This window comes from Nuphar pumila, chromosome 11 (assembly GCF_984573655.1).
Source record: "Nuphar pumila chromosome 11, dmNupPumi1.hap1.1, whole genome shotgun sequence".
NCBI classification, from domain to species: Eukaryota; Viridiplantae; Streptophyta; class Magnoliopsida; order Nymphaeales; family Nymphaeaceae; genus Nuphar; species Nuphar pumila.
In genome coordinates this window covers 12,092,422-12,117,617 of record NC_143259.1, presented here as the reverse complement: position 1 = coordinate 12,117,617, position 25,196 = coordinate 12,092,422, and the positions used below count along the sequence as shown (strand labels likewise).

Sequence of the window (25,196 nt, the reverse complement as noted above, 5' to 3'; positions counted from 1 at the left end):
TTATCTGCAAGAACTTCCATGCCAAGATTGCTATAGCATCATTAAGTTTATTTCAAATGTTTACAATCAAGAAATCATCATTGCAGTTCAATATCAGTTCCACAATTTCAGAGTGGTGCCTGTTCCTGAAAGGACTGTTCGTGAAAATGGAAATGAAGCACTTGTTTTTCTGCAAGTTAAGGCAGATATAAGGCATTACACTAGACGAAGTTTCCTAAGCAACCTATTCCAAAAAAGGTTTCATCTGAGCGCACAATAGAGTTACAGTAGTTATTGACTTGTTGCCATAACAAGCCATTTGCCAAATATCTGGTGATGCCAAGGTAACAAACTTATTCATATCCTGTTACAGAATTGGCCAGTTGAACCAGTGTCACAAAGCTTACAAGGCAACTAACATGCTCAGAGTTTTGAGGCAGCAGATATGATAGCTCTAGGCCTAGAATAAAACTCCAGCTCTTTCCATTCTTCATCATCAACTTTTGAGAAATAGTCATTCACAATCTCTTCGCTTACTAATTCTAATTTTGACGGATGCCACTGCACAACAAATTAAAGAAAAAAGAAAACACAACCACCAGCTAACTCAGAGTTTCAAATGTTATAGACTGACATTACCACTAAAGTTTTAGAAGCATGGGCCCAACTCAGAAAAACAGCACTCGCATATCACACTTTGTTTCAACTTTCAAGTTTGTCCAAGTTTGAAGAGCTGCTATGCTAGTGGGCCATCAATCCAGACCGAGGATGAGTCAGGCTCAGATTGCTGAAACTCTGTCTGATCATTGGGTTGCTAAATGCAAAGAAGTACATTAACAAATTAAAAGAAAAAAACTAAGACCAAACCTTGGGATTCTTGTCTTTGTCAACAAGTATAGCCCTGCTACCCTGAATAAGATGAAAAGCACTTTGTTCAGAGTTTTAAGATACAGGGGGATGGAATTGAAAAGCCATGTTATAAATACACGTAACCCACCTCAAAAAAATCACTGCTGTGTTCTTTTCGCAGTATGTGACAAACAATTCTGTATTCACGACTCAGGCACTGATCAATGCTTTCAAGCCTTCCCTCCCTGATCTGGTGCATAAAGGGCATAATTAAAATGACGGAACAGGAAAACCAACTTCCGTTAATGAACTTCTCAAAAGAGGGAAGCCACAAGAATACTTCCAACAATTTGAAGATAACAACAAATAATGATTTTTTTTCCTTGTAAATTGCAAGGGTTCAAAAAGAAAGCAGAAGAATGGTGGAATGCTCTGGTTGAACGTGGTTGAGCAGATCTCTGCATCTGACAAAAACCACAGAGCTGGATCGTTAGGTTGCACTATCATAATTGAGGGGTATCGGGTTCCAATCCCATCAGGGATTTTCCTCCTGCTTGACTATCAAAAAGAAAAACTAATTTTTTATAAATAAGAACTAGGAATTTCCCATATAAGAATAATGAGATGCATGATTCAGCAAATGTGACAGTACAGCCATAAAGATTTATAAACTAAAATTAGTGGCTCATACTTCATACTGCTACTAGTATGAGCAGAAGCAGCTTAGGACTTAGGAGGTGAAACTAGCCACATTAGTGTGACGGCATTAAGTTCTAACGAAAACTATGGCTCATGTTCCAATGCCACACTAAAATGTGCCAAGGGTGATAAACCAGCATGAACATAACAAGCTTAAGAGATGGAAAGTGAACCACAAAGCATCGCCACAAAAATGTCACAAGACAAGAATAAAATATTAAAATAAAAATTAACAGGAATTCAAATCACCCTAAAAATGTACCAAGGAAGACCTACCAGAGTGAACATGACAAATAGAAAGTAGACTAAATAGCTCATCACAAAAAGGCACAACCATGCAAAATTTCAGCTAAGAGTTACTGTTGAAACCAGTTAGTTTAATCATGTTTTTTTCCTTTACATCGTTCTCAATGTCATTAAGTAATATGAGGGAGAAGTTTTCCCACTATGAAGTTAAGTTGCAAGGGACACTAAGATGAGGGTTTGTGCAACCTGCCCTAGTTTACATATTCAATAGTCAAAGCTGCTATTGGTACGTCGCAGCAAACTAATGCCTAACAATGTTGAAAAGAAAACTACATATTATGCTAGACAAGATCTTGTAGCCAGTTACACATGGATTCAATCAAGAGTAAAGACTATATGCAATTAATCATGAAAGAAAACTAAAGTATCAACTCTTAAGCTACACAGACATGGAAGAACAGACCAAAGACATAAGAGAACTAGGATCATTTATTGAATTTGCAACTGTCTTCCAACCTGAAAACAACAATATTTAATCCTAAACACCAAAAATATCCTGAATTAGCTATTATTATCCTTCAGCCCAAAATACTTTTAATCAGTATCCAGTAGTAGGTCTCTAAAAAGAAGCTACAAAACCTTCCTAAAGTAAACTCAAATATTATAATGCAAACATATACCACACAAATACGGGGGTTGAGACAAGGGGACCCCCTTTCTCCTCTTCTATTCATCATGGTTATGGAAGCCTTTTGGGTGATGCTTTCTAATCCGGAGAGTGAGGGGATCTTTCATGGGGGCAAAGTGTCAGAGTCGGTTTCTATCTCACATCTTTATGTGGATGATATGTTGATTTTTGAGGAAGCAACAGAGGAAAATATGTGGGCATTATGGGTGGTGCTCAAATGTTTTTCAGAGATTTCAGGCCTACGTATGGATGAGAAGAGCCAAATGATGGCGTTCAATGACCCCTCCGGGTATTCTCAAAGATTTGCTTTCGCTTTATTTAATTGTGAAGTGGGATCTTTACTGATGAAATATTTGGGCCTTCCACTTCACTTGGGGACCTCTAGAGCATCACATTGGAGCATGGTGGAGGATAGAATTTGCCAAAAAATTCAGTCGTGTGCTTTCTGCTTGCTCTCTAGGGTGGTTGGATCAACCTTGTTCGATTTAACAAATCTTGTTCGGCGATTCACTTTCTACAAATTTTTAAAACCCCAAAAAGGTTGAAAAGCGCATCAATTCTTTACTCAAAAAATATATTTGGCATGGATCTTTGGAAGGCAAGTCGAAGGCACCCATCAATTGGTAGGTCATCTCACAACCATTGGATGTTGGGGGTTTGGGGATATATAATTAGGGTAGATTTAACACTGCTCTCTTGGCAAAGTGGCTATGGAGAATTAGTAGGAGATAGCGCAAACTTAGCTTAATCTTTTCGAAAAAATATGACTTGGTTGGTTGGTCGTGGAGTTAGTCCGAAAATCATAAATGGATAAGAGGTTCCGTGGTTTGGAAGGGATGGGCATCGGCATTGGAAGCATTCAATAAGGCAGTCCAAATTAATGTGGGAAGTGGTAGAGACACTTTTTTGGCAAGATGTGTGGTGTGGTGATACCATACTAAGGGAATCTTTTTCTCGTGTTTATGGTTTAGCTAGAGCCAAATATGGTAAGGTATGCGATTTTTTCTCCAGCTCGGAAGGGGTGTGGAACATAGTCGTGAGAAGGGATCCTTCGGATTTGTTGCTTCAACAATGGACTGAACTCATGAGTGTGTTGTCCGGTTACTCTTTAACCATTCGGGAGGACTCAGTGGAATGGACGCTTGGTAATGATGGGAACTTCTCCACTTGTTCTATGTATCGTTCCCTCGTATCTCCATCAACCCCTTGGCTGCCAAAGCTCTCCTTGTGGAATGTGAGGCTCCTACTTAGAGGTTCTCTTATGGGGCGGTCCTGCTTAGAGGTTCTCTTATGGGCCGGTTAATCCTTCATACGAAAGTCGCCTCAAGAGAAGGGGATTTCACTTTGCTAGTCGATGCCCACTTCGTTTTTGTGAGGAAGAATCTACTCTTCATCTCTTTTGGGAGTGTTGATTCATTTGATCTTTGTTCCGTCAACCTTGGTGCGATATATTTGCAGACTGGGACAGCATTACATTTCCAAGAGACGTCTTGATTGCATCTCATCTCAATGACAAAGGTCCTTGTTGGAAATTCGTTTGGCGGGAGTGGATTTTGGCAGCTTGGAGGCTCCTATGGATTGAGAGGAATCAGCGTATTTTCAAGCACAAACATTGTGATCTGGAGGGTATTTATAACCAGTAACATTGGGAAGAAAAGCATAGGGCACACAGCAAATGGCTGGCGGCTTCTACGGACTGGATTGGGGAGTGCCGAACAGTGTAGATGCTAACTGCACAAATTTCACTAGGGCTGTTACATCGTTAAGGATAGGCCAGGGCTGTCTGCAGGTGCTGGCATTTACTTGCTGTTTCACTGGGGCGTCTCTAGTTGCACCTGATCTGGATGGGGCGGAACTTCTAATATTGGCATTCTGGCTCTGTTTTTCTGTTTATTTTTTAAACAGACCCTGTTTTTGCTTTATTTCCTATTCTGTTGCAGCAAGTGATACCTCATCACCTGCTGCAACTCTGTATACCTGATAACTTACTGCTATAATACTGAATCTGATAACTTACTGCTAAAATACTGAATTCCTTTCTCTCGAAAAAAAAAGATGAGTGACAGTAGGTGCCATGACATGAGTACGGCAGGTATCACAGTTGCTTTTCAAAAGAGTATGAGGGTGTGGCTGTTATAACATGGTTGTTTTTCAAAAGAGCACAAAAGTGTTGCAAAAGAACCACCATAGAGGGTGCAAAGAATGCATACTGATCGCAGGGAAATTTTAAGACTCAAGGGCGATGCTTTGTTCAATGACTGAATTGTAGCAGAAAGCCACCCATCTACTCCATTTGAAGTCTCCCCATCCTATAATACCAATAATATGGGATTAAGAAAAAGAGTTACAGGTAAGCAAATAAAAGAATAGCAACATGAGTGACTACTAAACCAATGAAGTTCCACACAAATTTAATTTGTTTTAGCATGTACTCACAAGGGAAGATATGATTTCTTCCACTGTTCTTTTTGAAAAACACCTATTGATGGTATCAAGCCTGTAAACACAAAAAACTGTCAGCTAGAATCATGGGAAGTCCAAAGTAGAATAAATGCAGTATTCAGAACGGCTTGATTAAGTGAACGTAGCACATGTGTGCCTTGCACTCATCTAAACCGTTAAACACAGAGGATCATTCTCATGATATGCCCCAAGAAATTCATCACAGATACAAAAGACAGAACACGTTCTTTTTAAGAAATTTTGTATCAGAAAAAGTATAACATATGTGCCATATAAGTTTTAGACTGTCATCATGAGACACAAGAATTAGCACTCTAAGCTTGCAGTACATGGGGGAAAAGATCCAGAAACGGGGTAAACATGCCCTGGTACACACATTGTTAACAAAAACAATATAGATAAGAGATATAAATGCATAGATTTGTATTTCACTTTGCACCAAAAGAACAAACCTCGTCATACAATTAGTCTGAAAATTTTAGAGTAACGGGATAGATGGATTCACACAATGTAATCATGCAACACATGGTAGAGGACATAACTAATGGATATACTTTCGATCATATGAACTGAGCTGTCAGAATCTTACCTATGAAAATAACTATCACTTTTCAGAGGTATTCTTTCTGAAAACCTATCAATGATTGCACTGATAACAAGTGGATCAGATGTATCCACCTCATAAAGCACTTTTTCCAGCAGAGGCAATTTCTGTAAACAATAAGATGAGAATTAGCAAAGGAATTATCAGTTCCAGAATCACCAACTAGAGCACATATCTAAAAACAATGGAATCATATGAAACAAATAATATATCTGTCTTCTGAATGGTATGAAAAGTCAATCATGAGCTTGAATACAAAGAAATGGAAACATTGAATGAATACTAGTACATGAGCATACCAGCTAGCAAAGCTTTGGCAAGCACCCATTATGAATAAATAAAATCTAAATAAATGAAAACTTGGAACTCGCCACAGGGAAAAAAATACCACAGATGGGACAAAATGAGTTGCAAGACCACATGCAAGCAGATCAGCACCATCAAGCCTTGCACCAGTAAGACCAATATATTCTCCTGAATAAAAATGATAAAAAAAGAAAAGAATATGAAGATTCAATCTAAGAGATACAGTATCCAGAAAGAGGAATCTAGCATTGTGAGAATAATTTGACAATAGAACACATAAAATAAGTCAATATTGTACAAATCAGACTGTTTTTATACGGATAAATAGGAAAGAAGTCACCCAGTCACATCAATAGGTTGCTTGATACTTCTCTATTAGTTGTTCCTGCTAAAAAAATCATTAAAATATCAGGACCTGCTTGGATTCAATTAAGTGCAAAAGGAACCCATCTCAATCCAATCAGGAGAGTCATTTTTTCAAAAGTCCTCAAGTACCGTCAAGCTTCCTAAACACGTAGGTAGAATGCTTTTGTAGATAGTCCGACAGAACTAAGTCAATTTTAATCCCCTCTAGAAAGTGTTCAACCGAAGAGTGTTACTAACTGCAGAGAACCTTATATTGCTCTCCATTATTTTTAGAGTATATTTACATGAAAAACTGACTTCCTCTGCGTGAATGCTCGGCCGCTCATTCGATGTAGTAATGTCCTTCGATGTTGCTGTACTTCCTATATACATATATGTGTGTGTATCACTACGATATGTTTACCGGAGTATGAACCAAGATTTTCATGGGTTTTTTCCGCTGCCTTGGTCTTCTGCAAACAGAGTTTAGCAATTCTTTCATGTTCGTTTTAAGGCACCCGATACAGGGTTGTATTAGCCTCTTTTGACTAGTGATGGTGATTTTCTATCAAGGTTTTCCAACTGATGGTAGATTTCCTTCAAGTTTCATGAAGTATAACAAAGGTTTCAGGACTGATACCTAGGATAGTAGACACTAGACACTTACACATTTCTTAATTCTGGTACTGTAATAATAGTGAATCTGACATATTAACCTAATTATGAATGATGACTGGGTGTTTTCACCCAAGGCTCCTTCAATATTTGTAAGCTCATGGGGAGTAGAATGAACCAAAACTAAGGCTCTGAATTATTGCTAGCCATTCCATTAGTATTCATCCTTTTCTATTGCTGGACCAGAGGAGAAGGCACATTTATATTTTTCATGCTATATGGAGACATATCACATAAACAATTAGTTTGCTTTGAAACAAAATCAAGTCGAATGTCTTCCAACTATGAGCGTATGACCACCACCTTGTTCTTTTTCCTATACAAAATGGGGATAAAGATGATCACGTTTCAATGAACCGCTGGTTAAGATAGCCAGCTACAGCAAACTTAAGGAATTTATAGTCACTTTCAACCACAGCTTGTTACATGGACACAGAAACAGGCATGAATATTTCTATGTTAAAGCACAAAATCATGACTAAGAATTCCTTTTCAGAGCCAAGCTCAGAGATGGTCTGCCATTAGGAATTGACCTCATGACCATTTTGGCCCCTGGCTAAAGATGACATGACTCCGCTGATCTAGGAATCATATTCAGCCGCAACTTTAAGACATCATAAATAGTAAAGCTGACTAAAAGTGCATTGCTCAGATACTTGTCCTACATGTCAATTTGAGCCATAAATATTTGTCATGCTTTTCAAAAAAATTTAACATCACAATTTCCTTATCTGTATGGCATATCCTGGCTGTTGTTTTTTTTATGTTTACGTCCATAAGAGCTATAGAAAATCTATATAATAAACATACTTCAGATTTGCTATACTGTGTCTGACATAACACTTGTATAGAAAGAAAAAAGCCTGTCCATGCGATACATCTCACTGTAATTCAACTGTAATCCACTACAATGACTGAATTTAAAAGCAACTTTCATAGGAAATCATTTGAAATAATGGCCATTCACCTATTTATACAGTAGGCCATTGATGTTATATGTATTGGCATATGCCAATTGATATTCTCATCATGTTAGAATTACTCAATGTCCACCATGAGGGATAAAACTGATACAGTTGATGATGAATTATCATTTTCATAAGCTGATATTCTCATCATTTTATACATCTTTCCGTAAAAATTCCAAATCCATGTATTGTGTTTGTATCGTGTCTGCATACATAACCATGTGCATGTGACATAACCATATAACAAGTTTAAGTGATTATACACCAACAAAAAATTTCATGCACAAACAAAGATGCTATTAGGAATATAAATAATAGTAAGAAAGAAAATGTTTCCTATTATTTTTCTTACAAAAATATAAAGAAACAAGTTTTAAAAGTCTTTAAAATATCACAGTTTTTCTGGCAATATTTTGAAAAACTGAGATATTTTTTCTACATTATTGGCTTACTTAAAAATACCAATTATAGTGTGATATTTTCAAAATATAGATGATATCATTGATTACAGTTTCAACTTTGATGCCACTTCTTTTAATAGTGTTCTAATTCCTTCTATACAAAATGGGGATAAAGATGATCACGTTTCAATGAACCGCTGGTTAAGATAGCCAGCTACAGCAAACTTAAGGAATTTATAGTCACTTTCAACCACACAGCTTGTTACACGGACACAGAAACAGGCATGAATATTTCTATGTTAAAGCACAAAATCATGACTAAGAATTCCTTTTCAGAGCCAAGCTCAGAGATGGTCTGCCATTAGGATTTGAACCCATGACCATTTTGGCCCCTGGCTAAAGATGACATGACTCCGCTAATCTAGGAATCATATTCAACCGCAACTTTAAGACATCATAAATAGTAAAGCTGACTAAAAGTGCATTGCTTAGATATTTGTCCTGCATGTCAATTTGAGCCATAAATATTTGTCATGCTTTAAAAAAAAAAATAACATCACAATTTCCTTATCTTTTTGGCATATCCTGGATGCTGTTTTTTTTATGTTTGGGTCCATAAGAGCTATAGAAAACCTATATAATAAACATACTTCAGATTTGCTATACTGTGTCTGACATAACACTTGTATGGAAAGAAAAAAGGCTGTCCATGCGATACATCTCACTGTAATTCAACTGTAATCCACTACAATGACTGTGAATTTAAAATCAACTTTCATTCACCTATTTATACAGTAGGCCATTGATGTTATATGTATTGGCATATGCCAATTGATATTCTCATCATGTTAGAATTACTCAATGTCCACCATGAGGGATAAAACCGATACAGTTGATGATGAATTATCATTTTCATAAGCTGATATTCTCATCATTTGATACATCTTTCTGTAAAAATTCCAAATCCATGTATTGTCTGTATCGTGTCTGCATACATAACCATGTGCATGTGACATAACCATATAACAAGTTTAGGTGATTATACACCAATAAAAAATTTCATGCACAAACAAAGATATACAATCATGTTGCTGTTTGCAAAATCAAAATCACACAAGATGCTATTAGGTTCAGGAAGTACCAAAGAAACCAGGGAGCCTGGACAAAAAATGAGAAGCACCTACATCAGGGAAGAGACCTAATGTTGTTTCTGGCATTGCAAACACCTGCACAAAAGTTGGCCCATTTAGATAAAAGCCTTGTTGAGATTGAAATTTTATCCAATAAGATAAAGCTATTTGTTTGAAGGCATGACAAAATTTTGAGAACATAGTTAAAGTTTTCAGCCCAGTGGAAATTTGAAAGAATGCAATCATATTAAAATATTTCTAATATCACAATACCCAACATTTCTTATGAATCAAGCTTTCCAATTTAGGCAATGCCCATATGGAAGCCTTATAAAGAATAATGTCAAACTGAAAGGTACCCTGTCACATGGCCCAATTTATCATCTTATTAATATTAATAACATGAGAATAGAATCTTTGTTTAGCTTTTGATGCAGATTGGTCATGAGAACCCGCAGACACAAGAATCTCAATGTCAAGATATTGCATTTATTTGGGATGAAATTTAGTATCTTGGAAGAGTAAAAAACAAAGACACATTGCTAGATCAAGCACAAAAGCAAAGTATAGGACTTCAGAGAGCTACTTCTGAAATTGCAAGGTTATGCAGCTTTATGAGGAGCTCTTGGTTTTGGTGTCGAAAGGTCAACCATGCATTCTGATCATAAAAATGCATTAGCTTAGCGGCCAATCCTGTACTTCAAGATAGATATAAGCCATAGTCACCTATATCGTTCAAGGTAATTTCTCGGCAATATCACATGGGTACGGGTACAGAGGGTACGACACGGCAATTTCAAAAAATGAGGGCACCGAAACACAGCTATATATATAAAGAAAGAGAGGGTTTGGATATGGATCTATATAAAGATCCAAAGCCAAACCTACCTTATAAAAGGGGAAGGCTAAGATCCATATCCAAACCTACCTTATAAAAGGGGAAGACCATATCCCTTCACACTTTTCTATCGTTCTCTCGCTCTCTCTCACCCTTTCGATGCAGCGAGAAGAAGAAGAGGAGGAGCGGAGGTACTCTCTCTCTCTCTCTCTCTCTCTCTCTCTCTCTCTCTCTCTCTCTCTCTCTCTGCTGAGGGTGGGAAGGAGAGGGTTTCAAGTCTCCCTCTCTCTATTTCTTCCTCTTTCTTTCTTCTTCTTCTTCTTCTTCTTCTTCTTCTTCTTCTTCTGCTTCTTCTTCTTCTTCTGCTTCTTCTTCTTCCTCCCTGTCTTTTGCTAGAGAAACCAAAAAAAAAAGTTGGGTTGGGTCAGGGTTGGACCCGACCCGACCTGGACCAGCACATACCCGTGCAGCATCCGGTACCAGAACTCATGTCGACACAGGTACAGCTGCCAATATAGTGTGTCTATGTGACAGAGTCGGGAAGGGTTTTTATGGGAATTATTTTCAAAAGGTGGAAAATCTCAGAAAAATCTCAAAAGCTTAAAAATTTGAAGGAATATAAATAATAGTAAGAAAGAAAATGTTTCCTATTATTTTTCTTACAAAAATATAAAGAAACAGGTTTTAAAAGTCTTTAAAATATCACAGTTTGTCTGGCAATATTTTGAAAAACTGAGATATTTTTCCTACATTATTGGCTTACTTAAAAATACCAATTATATTGTGATATTTTCAAAATATAGATGATATCAGTGATTACAGTTTCAACTTTGATGCCACTTCTTTTAGTAATGTTCTAATTCCTTCATTGCTGTAATATACCCTAATCAAGGTTTCATATATCAATAGAAAGTTCATGTCTAAGCCCCTCACACATGAGGTCAATAGGGGTCACAGTATGTTCCTCTCTCAATAGTCAAGACAGCTGTTAATCCACCTTTTCTTCAGAAATTTATGAGAATTTGGTTCTGCAGTTATTGAGTGTTTGGATGTACCCCTCGACCTTGAAAACCAGGACAGGTTGGAACATTGCACTTTGATGCTTAATACAATATCCCAATTTATCCCAGATATCTGGATAAGTGGGTGTGTCCAAACACTCCCTAAATCAGGAGGTTTCAAGAGAAGCTTACTTGAGACACTTGAAACTTGACACAAAACAACTGGAGTGTGAAATTTATTGGCAAAAATCACATTGAAGTTTTTCGCATAAAACTCCTTCTTGAAGCCCAATAAAACATCAAATTTATGCAGTTGAAAAGTGTGAATAACAATATGAAAAGTTATACCACCGTGGAGGTCGCCCGCATGGCCAGCGGGGTAGTTGTGAAGGTGCTGAGATGAAGGCACCTGATCAAACCCCGCTGGCCATGGGTGTGTCTGTAGCTTTCAGACGTGGACCATGTAAGGCAGGGTGGTCGTGGGGCCCCACCCAGAGTTTTCCTCACTTTGGCAAGGGTTCCTTGTGATAGAAAAAATGCAAAGTTATATAAAATGCACTTTTAAGAGGGAAAGGTACTGTATTCTCTGTGGCAACTCGAAACCGCCCATGCATCGATGCTCCCGCACCACCTCCCATAACGATTCCATCAAGAAGTGAAACCTTTCATAACATTGTGTCACTGATATTAACACCATGAAATCATACTAGTAAATGGATTATCAGAAAAGAAGAAAAAGTAATCAGTAAATAAAGATAACATGCGGAGCAAACTTAGAAGCACAAGATCTTAAGCAAATGATTAACCTGGGTTTTTTTATAAGTTGCCATAACATAATTTAAGGTAAACTCGATCCAGAAAAATTTAGCACCAAAAGTCCAATCTCCTGATGCACAAGAGTTCAATAATCAGACAAGCCTGACCAGTATTAACAGTTCTAAGAAGCATGGCAATCCTTTTCCTCTTGAAAGAAAGGTATGCAAGGTTGCTTTTAGTATAAACGTGATCATAAGAGAGAAAGAGACTGTGAGTGTGAGTGTGAGTGTGAGTGTGAGTGTGAGTGTGAGTGTGAGTGTGAGTGTGTGTGAGAGAGAGAGAAGGGGCACCATGCAAAACAAGGAAAATCTGAAATATCAGCCTTGATGATTGGACAGCTCTCCCTCTATCACAGGAAGGGCATACGCAATACGAAATGATTCAAAGAATAGGTGCTGGCTAAGAGAGAGGTCGGCGGGTTTGTTTGGTCATCATGGTTAGAGATTTCAAACCTTAGTTTAGACAGCACCCTCATTGTGATGTGTGTGTGAGAGGCATGTGTAACTACTACATGCAGGTCTGTGCATGTTACCACCATATGCAGCAACAAAAGAGAAATACAATACACCCATAATCACGATCAGGAATCTGTCAACCCAAAAAGGGAAAGAGAAAAGGAAAGAAAAGCAATAAAAAAGAGCAAGGAAAGCATTACCTTCTGTAGAATGACGAGACACAGTGGCAACATCACCACCAGAACAAAAACCTCTTCCTTTTCCCTGTAAATTTGTCCAAAGAAAAATCCGATTAGTACAGACTCAGCACAGTAAACAAGAGCAGCTCTGCCATAAAAAAGATGATAAAGCAAAAGAAATCATTTAAAGAAAACAAGAGCTCATCAAGGAAAGGATGATACAGAAGAGCAGAAAACCTTCCTGTAAAGGAAGCTTGCTCATTACAAATTTTTCGGTGAGCACAACAAAAAACTTATATAACATTTAAACATTATGACTATTGATTGCAAGATAATCTTTTTTACATGTTCGACCTTACATAAATCAAAATCTAGGAAGTCAACCATCTAGGGCAATTCAATATGATGACACGGGCACATTTTTAACATTGATTATAATTTACCAGACAAAGAACCTCTCCAACGCATAAATAACTGTACCTACATGCTTTGTGTCAATTCTAGCTGACTTTTCCTGCCCCTAAATTTACATTTGTTGCTCTGCCAGATGCTTCCTTGTTCCTAAACACTTCTAATCATTGATTGTGTGACAAATATCAAGACGAAGAATTTAACAAACTGGAATTTCATAATTCTATCTCCCATTACTAATCATCAAACACCATAAAAGATATGTATAGAGCATATAACTTTTTAAGCTAACAAAAGTTATAAGCAAAAGAAGCAAATATTATTCTTACACATGAAAAGGATCTTGAGAACAAACAGGATGACACTAAAATTCTCAGTTTATGGTGGAAACAGAGTTGCATATGAAGTTAAACGTATGTCATAACTGATTAGGATTCCACTTTTTCTGTATGACCTATAAGCATTCTTCATTATGGAGTTTGCCTGGAATATTAAAAGGGATGGCTCTCAACATGCCTTATGACCTGGAATGGTTATACAAGATCATTCACTGAATAGCTTGTACCTCTCCTGGAAATATGAATTTGTCAACTATCCCGTGATTATACTGATTATCCTATAACTTCAGTGAACAACATAAATTAGCTCAATATTGATATCCTGCTACTAATTAGTGCTGATATGGAATGAAAACAAGCCCTAGGCATTAAGAAAAATGTGACAATATAAGAAGTATCAAGATATGGAATTTTAGCTCAGCATTAACATTGCACATGTTTCTGCAATCTGCAGATAGACGGCTATTCTCCATGCTAGAAATGAGAATACAAATTGGATGTTTTTCTTGAACTTTATAGAACTATGTTAATCTTAACAAAAGTTGGATGCATCTCTAGAATGGCCTTCTTCAGTCAACTTTTGGCAGTTTTATCGATTATTGACTTATCTTGGGCCTCATCCACACCTATTTAGGACTCAAGGAAGCTCTGACTTCATTAGATTCAACAAAACCTTCAAGATCACTCCAAAAATTCTGTTTCAACACTTTAATTAGGTGCAATAAAGGATGAAAACCAGATATTTATGACTTGAATATCTATGTTTAATTAGGTGCAATAAAAAGATGAAATGCCAAGTACTCGTGACCTGAATATCTATGTCAGTGGCTCCATATTAACTTTTTTGTTTTTTGGCACATACACCAGAATTTGATTCAGGTCACATTCATTTTACAGTCCCATAGTGATTGTATAACCATACAAACAGGATATTAGCAAGTGCCAGCAGTTCTTAATCTCGTATAACACATAAGGGAATGATAATGACAGTGGTTGTCTTACCCCTGATACAACGAGGTCTTTGGAGAGAACAAGAAAAGATTATATAAGGGTCTGACTAAACAAAAAGAGACGATGTGCACTATGTGCACCGGAAGTAGTTAAGAACACTGAGAGATAAAAGGAATATATAATGCTTCCAGTTTAGAACAATATTTGATATTTGATTTTCTATCTATTGTAATGAGGATTGCAATTGGTGCTATCAACCGAGTTTCTTCAGTGTTTTTTCCTGATAAAAAACAAGTCTCATCAATGTGACAATAAAGATTAAGTTTTGGCAATGTTACAATACCTTCAGAATCAGCAACATGACCCTAGAATCTTCCTCAAACTCTAGAAATGATTTAAGAAGCTGAGAAACCTGAAAAAAAACAATTTATAAGGAAATTTAATTCTTTATGAACAAGAGACAAGTATTTGCATCACGTAAAGTAAGACTATCATCAAAATGTCACTGTCCTTACAAAACAAAGAAAACCCATTTTCCGAAAGTCAGAAAGAGAAAACTTTTACTAACAAGAACCAGGACAAAATGGCGAACAAGGCATCACATGTCTTTAATACACTAGTATCTTGTCATGCCCTTGAGTAATCTCTGAGCAAAAAATGAAACATTTGAAATTTGAAAAAAAAAGGCAACACAAAAGTATGTTGCCTATGACAAGGAAAACATAAAAATAAAGTTCAAAGCATCAATCGGACTAACTGAAACAGGATTAGAAAGACCCTATCTAGGCCACCGTTGAAGAAACAACAGAATCACAATATTTTATCCTCCTTATTCTTTCATGAAACATCCACATCAACTTCATTCACTTCAATTCAGCAAACAATCGATAACAAATCCAAAGAATTGCCTGCATTTCAACGACTACAACCAGAAGATATAACTGAAGGATAGAAAGGATCAGGGGATTGATTATGGCCTTCTTCAAAGGGGGTTTGCTCACGCCAATGTTCAATTAATCGGTGAGTGAGCCCCCTCTCCTATTTATAAGAGAGTGTTATGTGTTGGGAGTTTTACTCCCACTTGGGTAGCAGATAACCCAGCTTGGAATCGGTTATCCTGTTTCACGCTTGAGCTTATCAAGAATGAAGTGCTTCATTTTGGATAAGGCCCTCAATTTGGGCGGTTTCACCCTTTAGCGAGAGAGTGGTTCCACCTCTCTCTTCAACAGGTGAGACTCTCTGTGAAACCTGGCCACGGAGATCTCATCAGATCAACATCTCCTACTTGGCCATGCGAAACAAATCAAAATGCTGGATTTAGCCTCCCATTATTGGAGTATTTTCCTTGCATCAACATTCCTGGAATCAGTTATATTTTTCAGTATCTCATCTAGACATATGTCTTTGTTAGACATATCTTAATCTCATACAGGATACATGTTTCGAGAACATTTTCTCTGATATGCCCTTTGTTAAAGGTTCAGCAATCATATCAAATGTAGGTAAATAGCTGACTTTGATTTCATTCATTTCAATCATATCATGAATATAATGGTATTTTACTATAAGAGAGATGGCAACCTGATTATCACAACAAATCTAGACTAGCTCGTTAGTTATTTTCTTATTTAAGTCATTAATAAAGCGGTTTATCCAAACGACAAATATAGTAGCTGCATTGCATACAATATATTCAGCTTCCTGAGTATGTTGTGCTACGCAGCCATGTTTCTTACAAGACCAGGAAATTGCTCCTCCTCCGAGGAGAAAAATATATCTCGAGGTTGATTTACTATCATCTCTGCTGCCAGCAAAGTCAGCATCAAAATACCAAGTTAATTCTAAAGAATCAGCTTGAAAACATAGTTTCAAGTTTATAGTCCTTTTTAAATATCGAAATATTCTTTTTACTGCTTGCCAGTGTGGCCAACCAGGATTACTCTGGTAGCGGCTAACGAGGCCATAAGCAAAACTGACATCAGGCCTTATGAATAGCATAGCATACATCAAGCTTCCGACAGCTTGTGCATAAATGACATTTAGTTTTTCCTGTTCATCACCTGGACTATCATTCTTACCCAACTTGACACCTTTTACCACAGGTATTCTAACAGGCTTACAATCACGCATTTTAAATTTCTTGAGTATATGATTTAGATACCTTTCTTGGCACAGGCTTAAAACTATCTCGAGTGATTTTAATTCTAAGAACATAGGATTCTTCTCTCATGTCTTTCATTTCGAACTGAGAATTTAACTATGACTTGGTTTTGACAATCATGTTGTTGTCATTTTCAATCAAAAGAATGTCCTCCACATATAGTGAGAGAATAACAAATTTACTCTCACTTTTCCAAACATAAACACAGTGGTCAAATTTATTTGTCACAAAGCCTAATGATGCGATAGCCTTATAAAACTTTAAGTACAACTGACGTGGTGATTGTTTGAGTCCGTATAGGGATTATTTCAACCTATATATTTTATCTTCTTTGCCTTTTATTACATACCATTAATATTGTTTCAATCATCTCACCAATAAGAAAGGCATTTTTAACATCCATTTGATCTAGATCTAGGTCATAGTGAGCTATAATTGTAAGAATTATCTTTATCGAGGCAAATTTTGCAACAGGCTAATCTTCCTTTAAATTTGTAAATGCTACCATCGGACTTGAATTTCTTCTTTAATATTCATTTACATCCAATGGTGTTTCTTCTCTCAGGTAACTCAGTCAATTCTCAGACTTGGTTTTTCTCAATGGACTCAATTTCCTCGTCCATGGCTTCTACTGAGTCTGTTGACTCATGTGAGTTTACTGTTTCACCATATGACAGGTTATCTACCATGTCATCCATATCTAAAACATAACAAAGTTCCTCTGATAGGTAGACATAATAGTCATCTAAATAAGACGAAGGAGCTCTAGACCTTTTATGCCCAACCTGAGACTGATGGGATGAAGTAGAAGAAAAGATTTCAGAGGATTCGCCGTTACTTATAGGTTCTTGCATGTCATAAGAATCATAATGCAGATCAAGAGGATCATCTCCATTTATTTCTGAAATAACTTCTTCCATGTTTTGATCTTCCAAGAAGATTACATCTCTACTTTCGATTAAACCCTTATCTGGGTGGTAAAATCTATAGCCTTTAGATCCTTTGGAATATCCAATAAATATATACCTTATAGATCTGGTATCGAGTTGATCTCTTGATCACTCTATAACCTTTATATGAGCTATAGAACCCCATTTATGAAGGTGACTTAAATTGAGTTTTATTTCTATCCAAGATTCATAAGGTGTAGAGACAATAGCTTTACACGAAACTCTATTTAGAATATATGTTGTTGTATGTATAGTTCTCCCCAAAATAATTTGAGTAATGAAGCATTAGATAACATACATCTAACCATATCAAGAAGAGTCCTATTAAATCTTTCAGTCACATCATTTTGTTGAGGTGTACCTAGAATAGTAGTTTGCGATCTGATCTCATTGGCTTTGCAATATTTAAATAATTCATTTGAGGTATATTCTTCTCCCAGATCAGATCATAAAACTTTAATCTTCCTACCAAGTTGGTTTTCAACTTCTTTGCGATATTCTTTAAATGTATTTAATATTTCACACTTATAAGTTACAAGATATATGTAACTGTATCTAGAAAAGTCATCAATAAATGATATAAAATATTGCATTCCTTTATAAGTTAGAGTTCTTATGATTTCTAATAATTCTGATGCTCTGATAACATTTTGTAAAAAGGGTTTTCTTGTCATTTTTTCATAGATACAAGGATTACATCTATGAAATAAAGATTCATTAAATTCAAGTATTAATTATCAACAAGTTTCTTCATCTTTTTAAAGGTAATGTGTCAGTCTTTAATGCCAAACATTTACTTTCACATGGAAGACAATATCGATATAAGCATAAACTTTATTTATATCTGAATCAATGATTTTGAGCAGTCCATGATTTTTATCAAAAATATCATCAAATAGAAAGTGTCCATGTTTTCCCATGGTGATTTTCCCTATATGAAATCTAACCTCAAAACCTTTGATAACTAAGGCCGAGACAAACACCAAATTCTGCCTCTTGGACTATACAAAGAGAACATTGGACAATAATACATTATTTCTACAAGTTTCAATCCAACTGGTCTCGATACCCATAACATCAGAGTAAGTGTTGTTGCCCATATGCACCCAATGTTCACCAGGTTGGTACTCAACCATGTTCACCATTCTCTCCTTAGTCATTGCTATATGTCGTGTTGCCCCATAGTCGACCCACCAACCCAAAAAGATTCAGTACACATAAAAGCATTCTGATATCACGCAGATTATATCTCGCATCTCCTTTTGCTAGTTATTTTTGTTGTTCTTGCCAATGTTGTTGTTTCACCAGCTCCTGCAATCTCTCTTTAAGTGTCTAGGTTTTTAACCATTTTACTTATGAGGCGGTTGTTTGCGGCTTGCGGAATGTTTTACCTCTTCTTATCAAATTTGCCATTGCTTTTAAAAAAATAAATAAATTATGGGCGTCTAGAAGGGCTATAGTCTCAAGAGGGAGCATCTTTAGCGAAGTGCAATTCGCTTTTTCTGTCTTGTTGCATTAACCTAAGGGTATTTGTATCATCTTCCAAGAAGATGGTAGACTATATAGAATGGTAGATATTTGCATTCGGTCAGGAATCACATTCCCAACAATTGTCAGGTCCTTCGCCATAACAAGCATTTTCTTGACATGGTCAACAACATTATCATTTTTTCTTGTATACGACATGAATTGTATTGTTCTAACAGAAGTTGTATGTGTGTTTCAAAAGTAGTGTTATATTTCTTGAAAATAGCTTCAAATATGGACTTAGTTGTAAGGTAATCTTCAAATACCCTAATGAGATCATCATCCATATAAGTTAACATGATGGTTCTAGCCAATATGTTGTCCCTTTTGTATTTTGTATACGAAGCTTTGACCTCGTCAGTAGTTGCAGTACCAAGATCTCTCATTTCAGTAGTGAAGGCATTCTCGATGCCCTCCAAAGTTAGAACAAGAGGAATCCTCATCTTCCAAATGTGAAAGTTTACCCCATTAAGTTTGTCAGTTTTGGCCAATTCAGTGGCACACACCCTACTTGTCATTTTTCTATGTTTGGTTATTTTAAGATGGCAAGATATGATAAGAGTAGATTCAACATTCAACAACTAGATAATCTAAAGAACACTAGCTAAAAGTACATGAAATATGCCTTTCACAATTTGAAATTTTATTAAAAACTACAAAAAATATGTGCCAAAGCTAATATGTTAATCAATTACTTAATTTAAGAATAAATGAGGTAATGTGCACTTTCTAAACCCTTTTCTAAATTTCAGAACGGTTTATAACAAAGAACTGCAATAAAAAATATTACTTGCAAGTAAACTGTATTTTAAAAAGAAAACAGGGGGTTTTCTGTAAAAATCAGAAAACTGACCTTGTTTCTAAAAATATTTTTCGAGTGCAGGTCCTATTCTGGAATTACCAGAAAAATGAGGACGGCTACTGAAATTTAGGGATACATAAGTAAAATTCAGCAAAGAGTAATGGTACTAGAGTAATTTTATAACATAGGGATAGAACAGGTAATTAATTTAAAAGCAGGGATAAATAAGTAAATGAACTGAAAAGACCAGGGGCAACAGGTAACCTATTTGGGGATACAACTAGCATTTTTAAAAAAGACCAGGGTAAATCTGGTACTTTTACCTATAAACAGGTATAAATACTGGGTTCTCAAAAAAATCAGTCTGTTTTTTTTTCTTTTTCTCAGTCGGCAAAGAACATCGATCTGTTCTTTTAGGTTCACCAAAAAAAATAGCAGAGGCGGTCGGTGCTTTGCCTGTGTTCTCTTGTTTTCGCATAAAAAAATGGATGCAAGTCTATGCTCTGCCTGTGTTCTCTGAAAAAATGGCAAAGCTCTACTTCTGTCAGAGTTTTTGTTTGTTTTATTTTTGTTATTGTTATCCATCGGCAAAAGAAAAAAATAATGTCGATCTGGTGTGCGTTGGAAGTTTTTCGGAAAAACAGGCGTGCTAGACCTGGTCTGGTCGATGGAAAAAGGGAAAAAAATGTGATGAAAACCACCAGTTATTTTGATTTTTCCTATGTTGTCTGCCTACGATCTTTCCCCTTTTTTGTTTTCTTTTGCTTTTTCAAGTCTGTCGTTCGGTCTTGCTGGGTTAGGCAGACAACCACCAGTTATTATTCAACGTTCCACTGGGGTTTGAACCTGCAATGCCCCACCACAGAGAGACGTGCGATGACAAGGATCCGGCGGTTTTGCTGGGGTGATCGTCGGTACAAAAAAATTATGCAAAGGCCGGTGTGCAGAAGCCAGAAAGGGAAACAGAGGTCGACGTCTGTAGAAGGTCTGCTTTTTCTGATAAAGAAAAAAAAGGTAATCCTTTCGCCTTCTTTTTTTATATACTCCCCTTTGCCAAAGCGGATGAGATGATCGGTTTCTCAGACAGAGGTCGTCACGTGAAAAAAAAATCTCCTTTTTTGTTTAAAAAATTGTGTGCATGTTTGTGTGATAAACCATCCAGTTTGATCACTTAGCTAGATGGATCGTCCGGCAAAAAACAATTCTTTCACTCCTTTTTTTTATTTAAAAATTGTGTTCCTCTTTCTACGATAAACCATCCAGTTCACTGGTCGGATGGGTCATCGAAAAAAAAACAGTGCCTTGAAACCTTGCCAAAAAAAATATACATTTTTATTATCCTTTTTTTTATTTGCTTTCAGGTCGCCTAATATAGGGGGTCGCCTGTTACTGGCGACCCTCAAAGGTTTGGAAGAAAAACAGCAGGCCCTTAAAAATTATAAGGGTTCGCCCCCAAAAAAAATACTCCTCCCCTATGAGGAGGACGTCTGCAACCAAGGACTTCTGGATACTATCACAAACAGACCCAGGACTGGGTCCTTGTCTGCCTGTTACTATTACACAGAAGCAGAGGTCGCCGGAATCATGTTGCCTCTTTTCTGTTGAATCTAACAAAAATAAAAGACTGACCTCTTTTATTGTTGTGCTCCCTTGAACTGAGGTCGATTGACGATGGACCCGAGTGGTGACAGACGATGGAGTTGGCTCTATGGAGGAGCCTCTGTATGCAGCAACCTTGGCTTTGATACCAGTGTAGGATAGAAAAGGATCAAGGGATTGATTACTGCCTTCTTCAAGGGGGGGTTGCTCACTTCAATGTTCTATTAATCGGTGAGTGAGTGAGCTCTCCTATTTATAAGAGAGTGTGATGTGCTGAAAGCCGATAACCCAGCTTGGAATAGGTTATCCTGTTTCACGCTTGAGCTTATCCAGAATGAAGTGCTTCATTTCGGATAGGGCCCTCAATATGGGCGGTTTCACCCCTGAGGAAGAGAGTGAGCCCACCTCTCTCTTCAACGGGTGAGACTCTCCCTGAAGCATGGCCACCGAGATCTCATCAGATCAACAATAACTCTAACGTCAACCACCCATCATCTCATACTGACAGTCATACAAAATTGAGGGGTACTTTGGAATGCCAACAGATCACCAACTCTGTTCTTGCCTTCTCATTTTAACTATGACTAGGAGAATTGATTCACTCCTAAAACTACGAAAGACGAACTGGGAACTCCGCAAAATAACTACCCACGTCAATCACAATGATTCTCCACACAAGACACGACACCAATCCATTCTGAGCCTCAACCACGCAATCGCATGAAAAAGGATGTGGGAACGAAATGTAATGAACGTACGGATGCAAATTTTCGCACACCCGTGTAGTGGCATAAGAGGAATCAACCAGGGAAACCGCTGATTCAGACGAAGACGACTAGGGGTATCCAAGAAAGGAAGAGAGAAGAAGATTTTGTGGTTGCTTACCATCCTAAAGGAGAGAGCGTTCAATTGTTGAGGTCGGTTTAGGATGAGCGTCCTCGCACGCGAGTGCTGCTCAATCAATACCTGCCCAAACCATGGTAGCAATAAAGAAATCCTCTCTCTCTACCAACCATCTTCGATATATGGATTAACGATCAAAGAGGATTACCTGTTCGTTCTCCAAACCAGTCGAATTTCTGGAGGCCATGATCGATGATGGTTATGGTGATCACAGCAGAACGCAGTGAGCCACCAAGAAGCAATGAGCAGAAACGCCGAGCTTCTTCGTTATACAATGCCCCCAAGAAACGGTCAGCCTCGCTGATCTTCTCGATAAATAAATTAAAGACTGCAAATCAGGTCACATCCCCACCTCCCATCTCACTTGGTGTATGATCAGCCCACGCAACCTTGCATTTTTCACGGTTTCTTGGAACCTGATAGCGGGGGGGGGGGGGGGGGCGCGAAGCCCCCTGCCGAGAAGCAAAACAAAGGCAGGGGGACCTCGCCCCCTACCGAGAAACACAAGGCAGGGGGGCGAAGCCCCCTGCCGAACACGAGATGGGGGTAGGGGGCCCTGACAGAAGGCCAGGGGAGGCACGGGGGCAAAATCCCTTGCCGAAAAACCACAAAGCGACAGGGGGCTCAGCCCCCTTGTCGACCGACTGCAAAAAGGCAGCGACAAGAGGTGAGTCGGCCAACCCCTCACAAAGGAAAAGAAGAGGGGAGGGTTTACCTCGGGAGACCACGGCAACGGGGGATGTCGCCGGCGAGCGATTTTGAAACGCGATCACAGACGAGAGCAGCAGCGAACGTCGGCTGAGCTGCCTCGGCAAGGGTGGCGACGGGTAAAAAACTCTGGCATCGGGGGCTCTGGCGCAGCCGACGACTGGACAGAAGGTGGCAGGGGAGTCGACTACACGTCGGCAGCTCTAATCGTCGGTGGCCGCAGAGGAAGGGGCGATGACCGGCTGCGGGTGGTCATCGGAGACAGTGATAGCCGGCAACCGCGGTCGCTGGCGACCAGAGGAGACGGGAGAGACGAAAGGGGGAAGAGAGACGGCGACGTCGCCGATCACGGGTGGCGATGGCTGGATGAGCCGTAGAGGATGAGCAGAGCGACAGTGGCGATCGAACAGATCGGGAACGGAAGAGGTCGACGACGGTGGAGGGTCACCAACGCTCGACGGTTGCCGGCACTCAGAGGTCGCCGACGGCTCCGATTGTCGGCGTCTGCAGAGGAAAGTGATGAAACGACGGGATCGGAGACTCTGGCGCAGCCGATGGTCGGACAGGAGGAAACGATGGGTTACCGAAGCTCGGAAGCCGTCAACGCGATCGCCGGGGGTCACCGATCGTTGCAGAAAAAGAGAGAGAAGATGGTTGCCGACGCCAGCTGGAAGGGGGAGATGGCCGACAGCTACGATCTCCGGCGACGGGGAGGTCGTCGACGCATGGACGTCACCGGTGGCTCCGATCGCCGGCGTCTGCCAGGAGGCGGCCGGAGACGGAAGAGGAGAGAGAAGGGACGAGGGTTTCTACCCCTCGTCCGAGGCGCCTGCGTCTTTTAAAAGACGCAGGTTTCCTCGAACCTTCGGGAATCCGGGTCGGGCTTGGGTCCGAATCCGGACTCAACTGATAACGATTTTTTTTTTAACGGGCTTTTACAATCCACCTCATAAAGCACTTTTTCCAGCAAAGGCAATTTCTGTAAACAATAAGATGAGAATTAGCAGAGGAATTATCAGTTCCAGAATCACCAACTAGAGCACATATCTAAAAACAATGGAATCATATGAAACAAATAATATATCTGTCTTCTGAATGGTATGAAAAGTCAATCATGAGCTTGAATACAAAGAAATGGAAACATTGAATGAACACTACTACATGAGCATACCAGCTAGCAAAGCTTTGGCAAGCACCCATTATGAATAAATAAAATCTAAATAAATGAAAACTTGGAACTCGCCACAGGGAAAAAAATACCACAGATGGGACAAAATGAGTTGCAAGACCACATGCAAGCAGATCAGCACCATCAAGCCTTGCACCAGTAAGACCAATATATTCTCCTGAATAAAAATGATAAAAAAATAAAAGAATATGAAGATTCAATCTAAGAGATACAGTATCCAGAAAGAGGAATCTAGCATTGTGAGAATAATTTGACAAAAGAACACATAATATAAGTCAATATTGTACAAATCAGACTGTTTTTATACGGATAAATAGGAAAGAAGTCACCCAGTCACATCAATAGGTTGCTTGATACTTCTCTATTAGTTGTTCCTGCTAAAAAAATCATTAAAATATCAGGACCTGCTTGGATTCAATCAAGTGCAAAAGGAACCCATCTCAATCCAATCAGGAGAGTCACCTTTTCAAAAGTCCTCGAGTACCCTCAAGCTTCCTAACCACGTAGGTAGAATGCTTTTGTAGATAGCCCGACAGAACTAAGTCAATTTTAATCCACTCTAGAAAGTGTTCAACTGAAGAGTGTTACTAACTGCAGAGAACCTTATATTGCTCTCCGTTATTTTTAGAGTATATTTACATGAAAAACTGACTTCCTCTGCGTGACTGCTCGGCCGCTCATTCGATGTAGTAACGTACTTCGACGTTGCTGTACTTCCTATATACATATATGTGTGTGTATCACTACGATATGTTTACCGGAGTATGAACCAAGATTTTCATGGTTTTTTTCCGCTGCCTTGGTCTTCTGCAAACAGAGTTTAGCAATTCTTTCATGTTCGTTTTAAGGCACCCGATACAGGGTTGTATTAGCCTCTTTTGACTAGTGATGGTGATTTTCTATCAAGGTTTTCCAACTGTTGGTAGATTTCCTTCAAGTTTCATGAAGTATAACAAACAAAGGTTTCAGGACTGATACCTAGGATAGTAGACACTAGACACTTACACATTTCTTA

At 38.4% G+C, this 25,196-nt stretch overlaps 1 protein-coding gene across 7 annotated transcripts; it reads right to left on the bottom strand.

Moving 5' to 3' along the window:
• LOC149821978 (3-hydroxyisobutyryl-CoA hydrolase 1-like) lies at nt 1-23,783 on the bottom strand. 7 transcript variants are annotated; one of them, XR_016425895.1, is made up of 16 exons: nt 23,000-23,783; nt 22,433-22,546; nt 22,267-22,347; nt 14,686-14,754; nt 12,664-12,727; nt 11,999-12,078; nt 11,771-11,854; nt 9,365-9,449; nt 5,917-6,002; nt 5,514-5,635; nt 4,898-4,958; nt 4,672-4,770; nt 977-1,078; nt 847-888; nt 255-540; nt 1-169 (listed from the first exon to the last, which is right to left on the bottom strand). XR_016425895.1 is itself a non-coding variant. In XM_089980587.1 (15 exons), exons 2-15 carry the CDS (start codon nt 22,469-22,471, stop codon nt 403-405), a joined length of 1,152 nt encoding a protein of 383 aa, XP_089836713.1. In that variant the 5' UTR covers nt 22,472-22,589; nt 23,000-23,783; the 3' UTR covers nt 1-402. The 7 variants fall into 7 exon arrangements, 6 of the variants coding, with proteins under 6 accessions (XP_089836713.1, XP_089836711.1, XP_089836715.1 ...); XM_089980587.1 differs by having other exon boundaries at nt 1-540; nt 22,433-22,589; XM_089980585.1 differs by having other exon boundaries at nt 1-540.
• Between the last annotated feature and the right edge of the window lie 1,413 nt (nt 23,784-25,196).

Bases quoted from the DNA above. Each gene is read 5' to 3' on its own strand.
- LOC149821978 (XM_089980587.1), bottom strand. From the start codon at position 22,471: ATGGCCTCCAGAAATTCGACTGGTTTGGAGAACGAACAG. The intron at 9,450-11,770 runs GTACCTTTCCCT...ACTTTTGTGCAG, and splicing joins GAGTTGCCACAGAGAATACA to GTGTTTGCAATGCCAGAAAC. The intron at 1,079-4,671 runs GTATGCATTCTT...TTTATGCACCAG, and splicing joins TTAAAATTTCCCTGCGATCA to ATCAGGGAGGGAAGGCTTGA.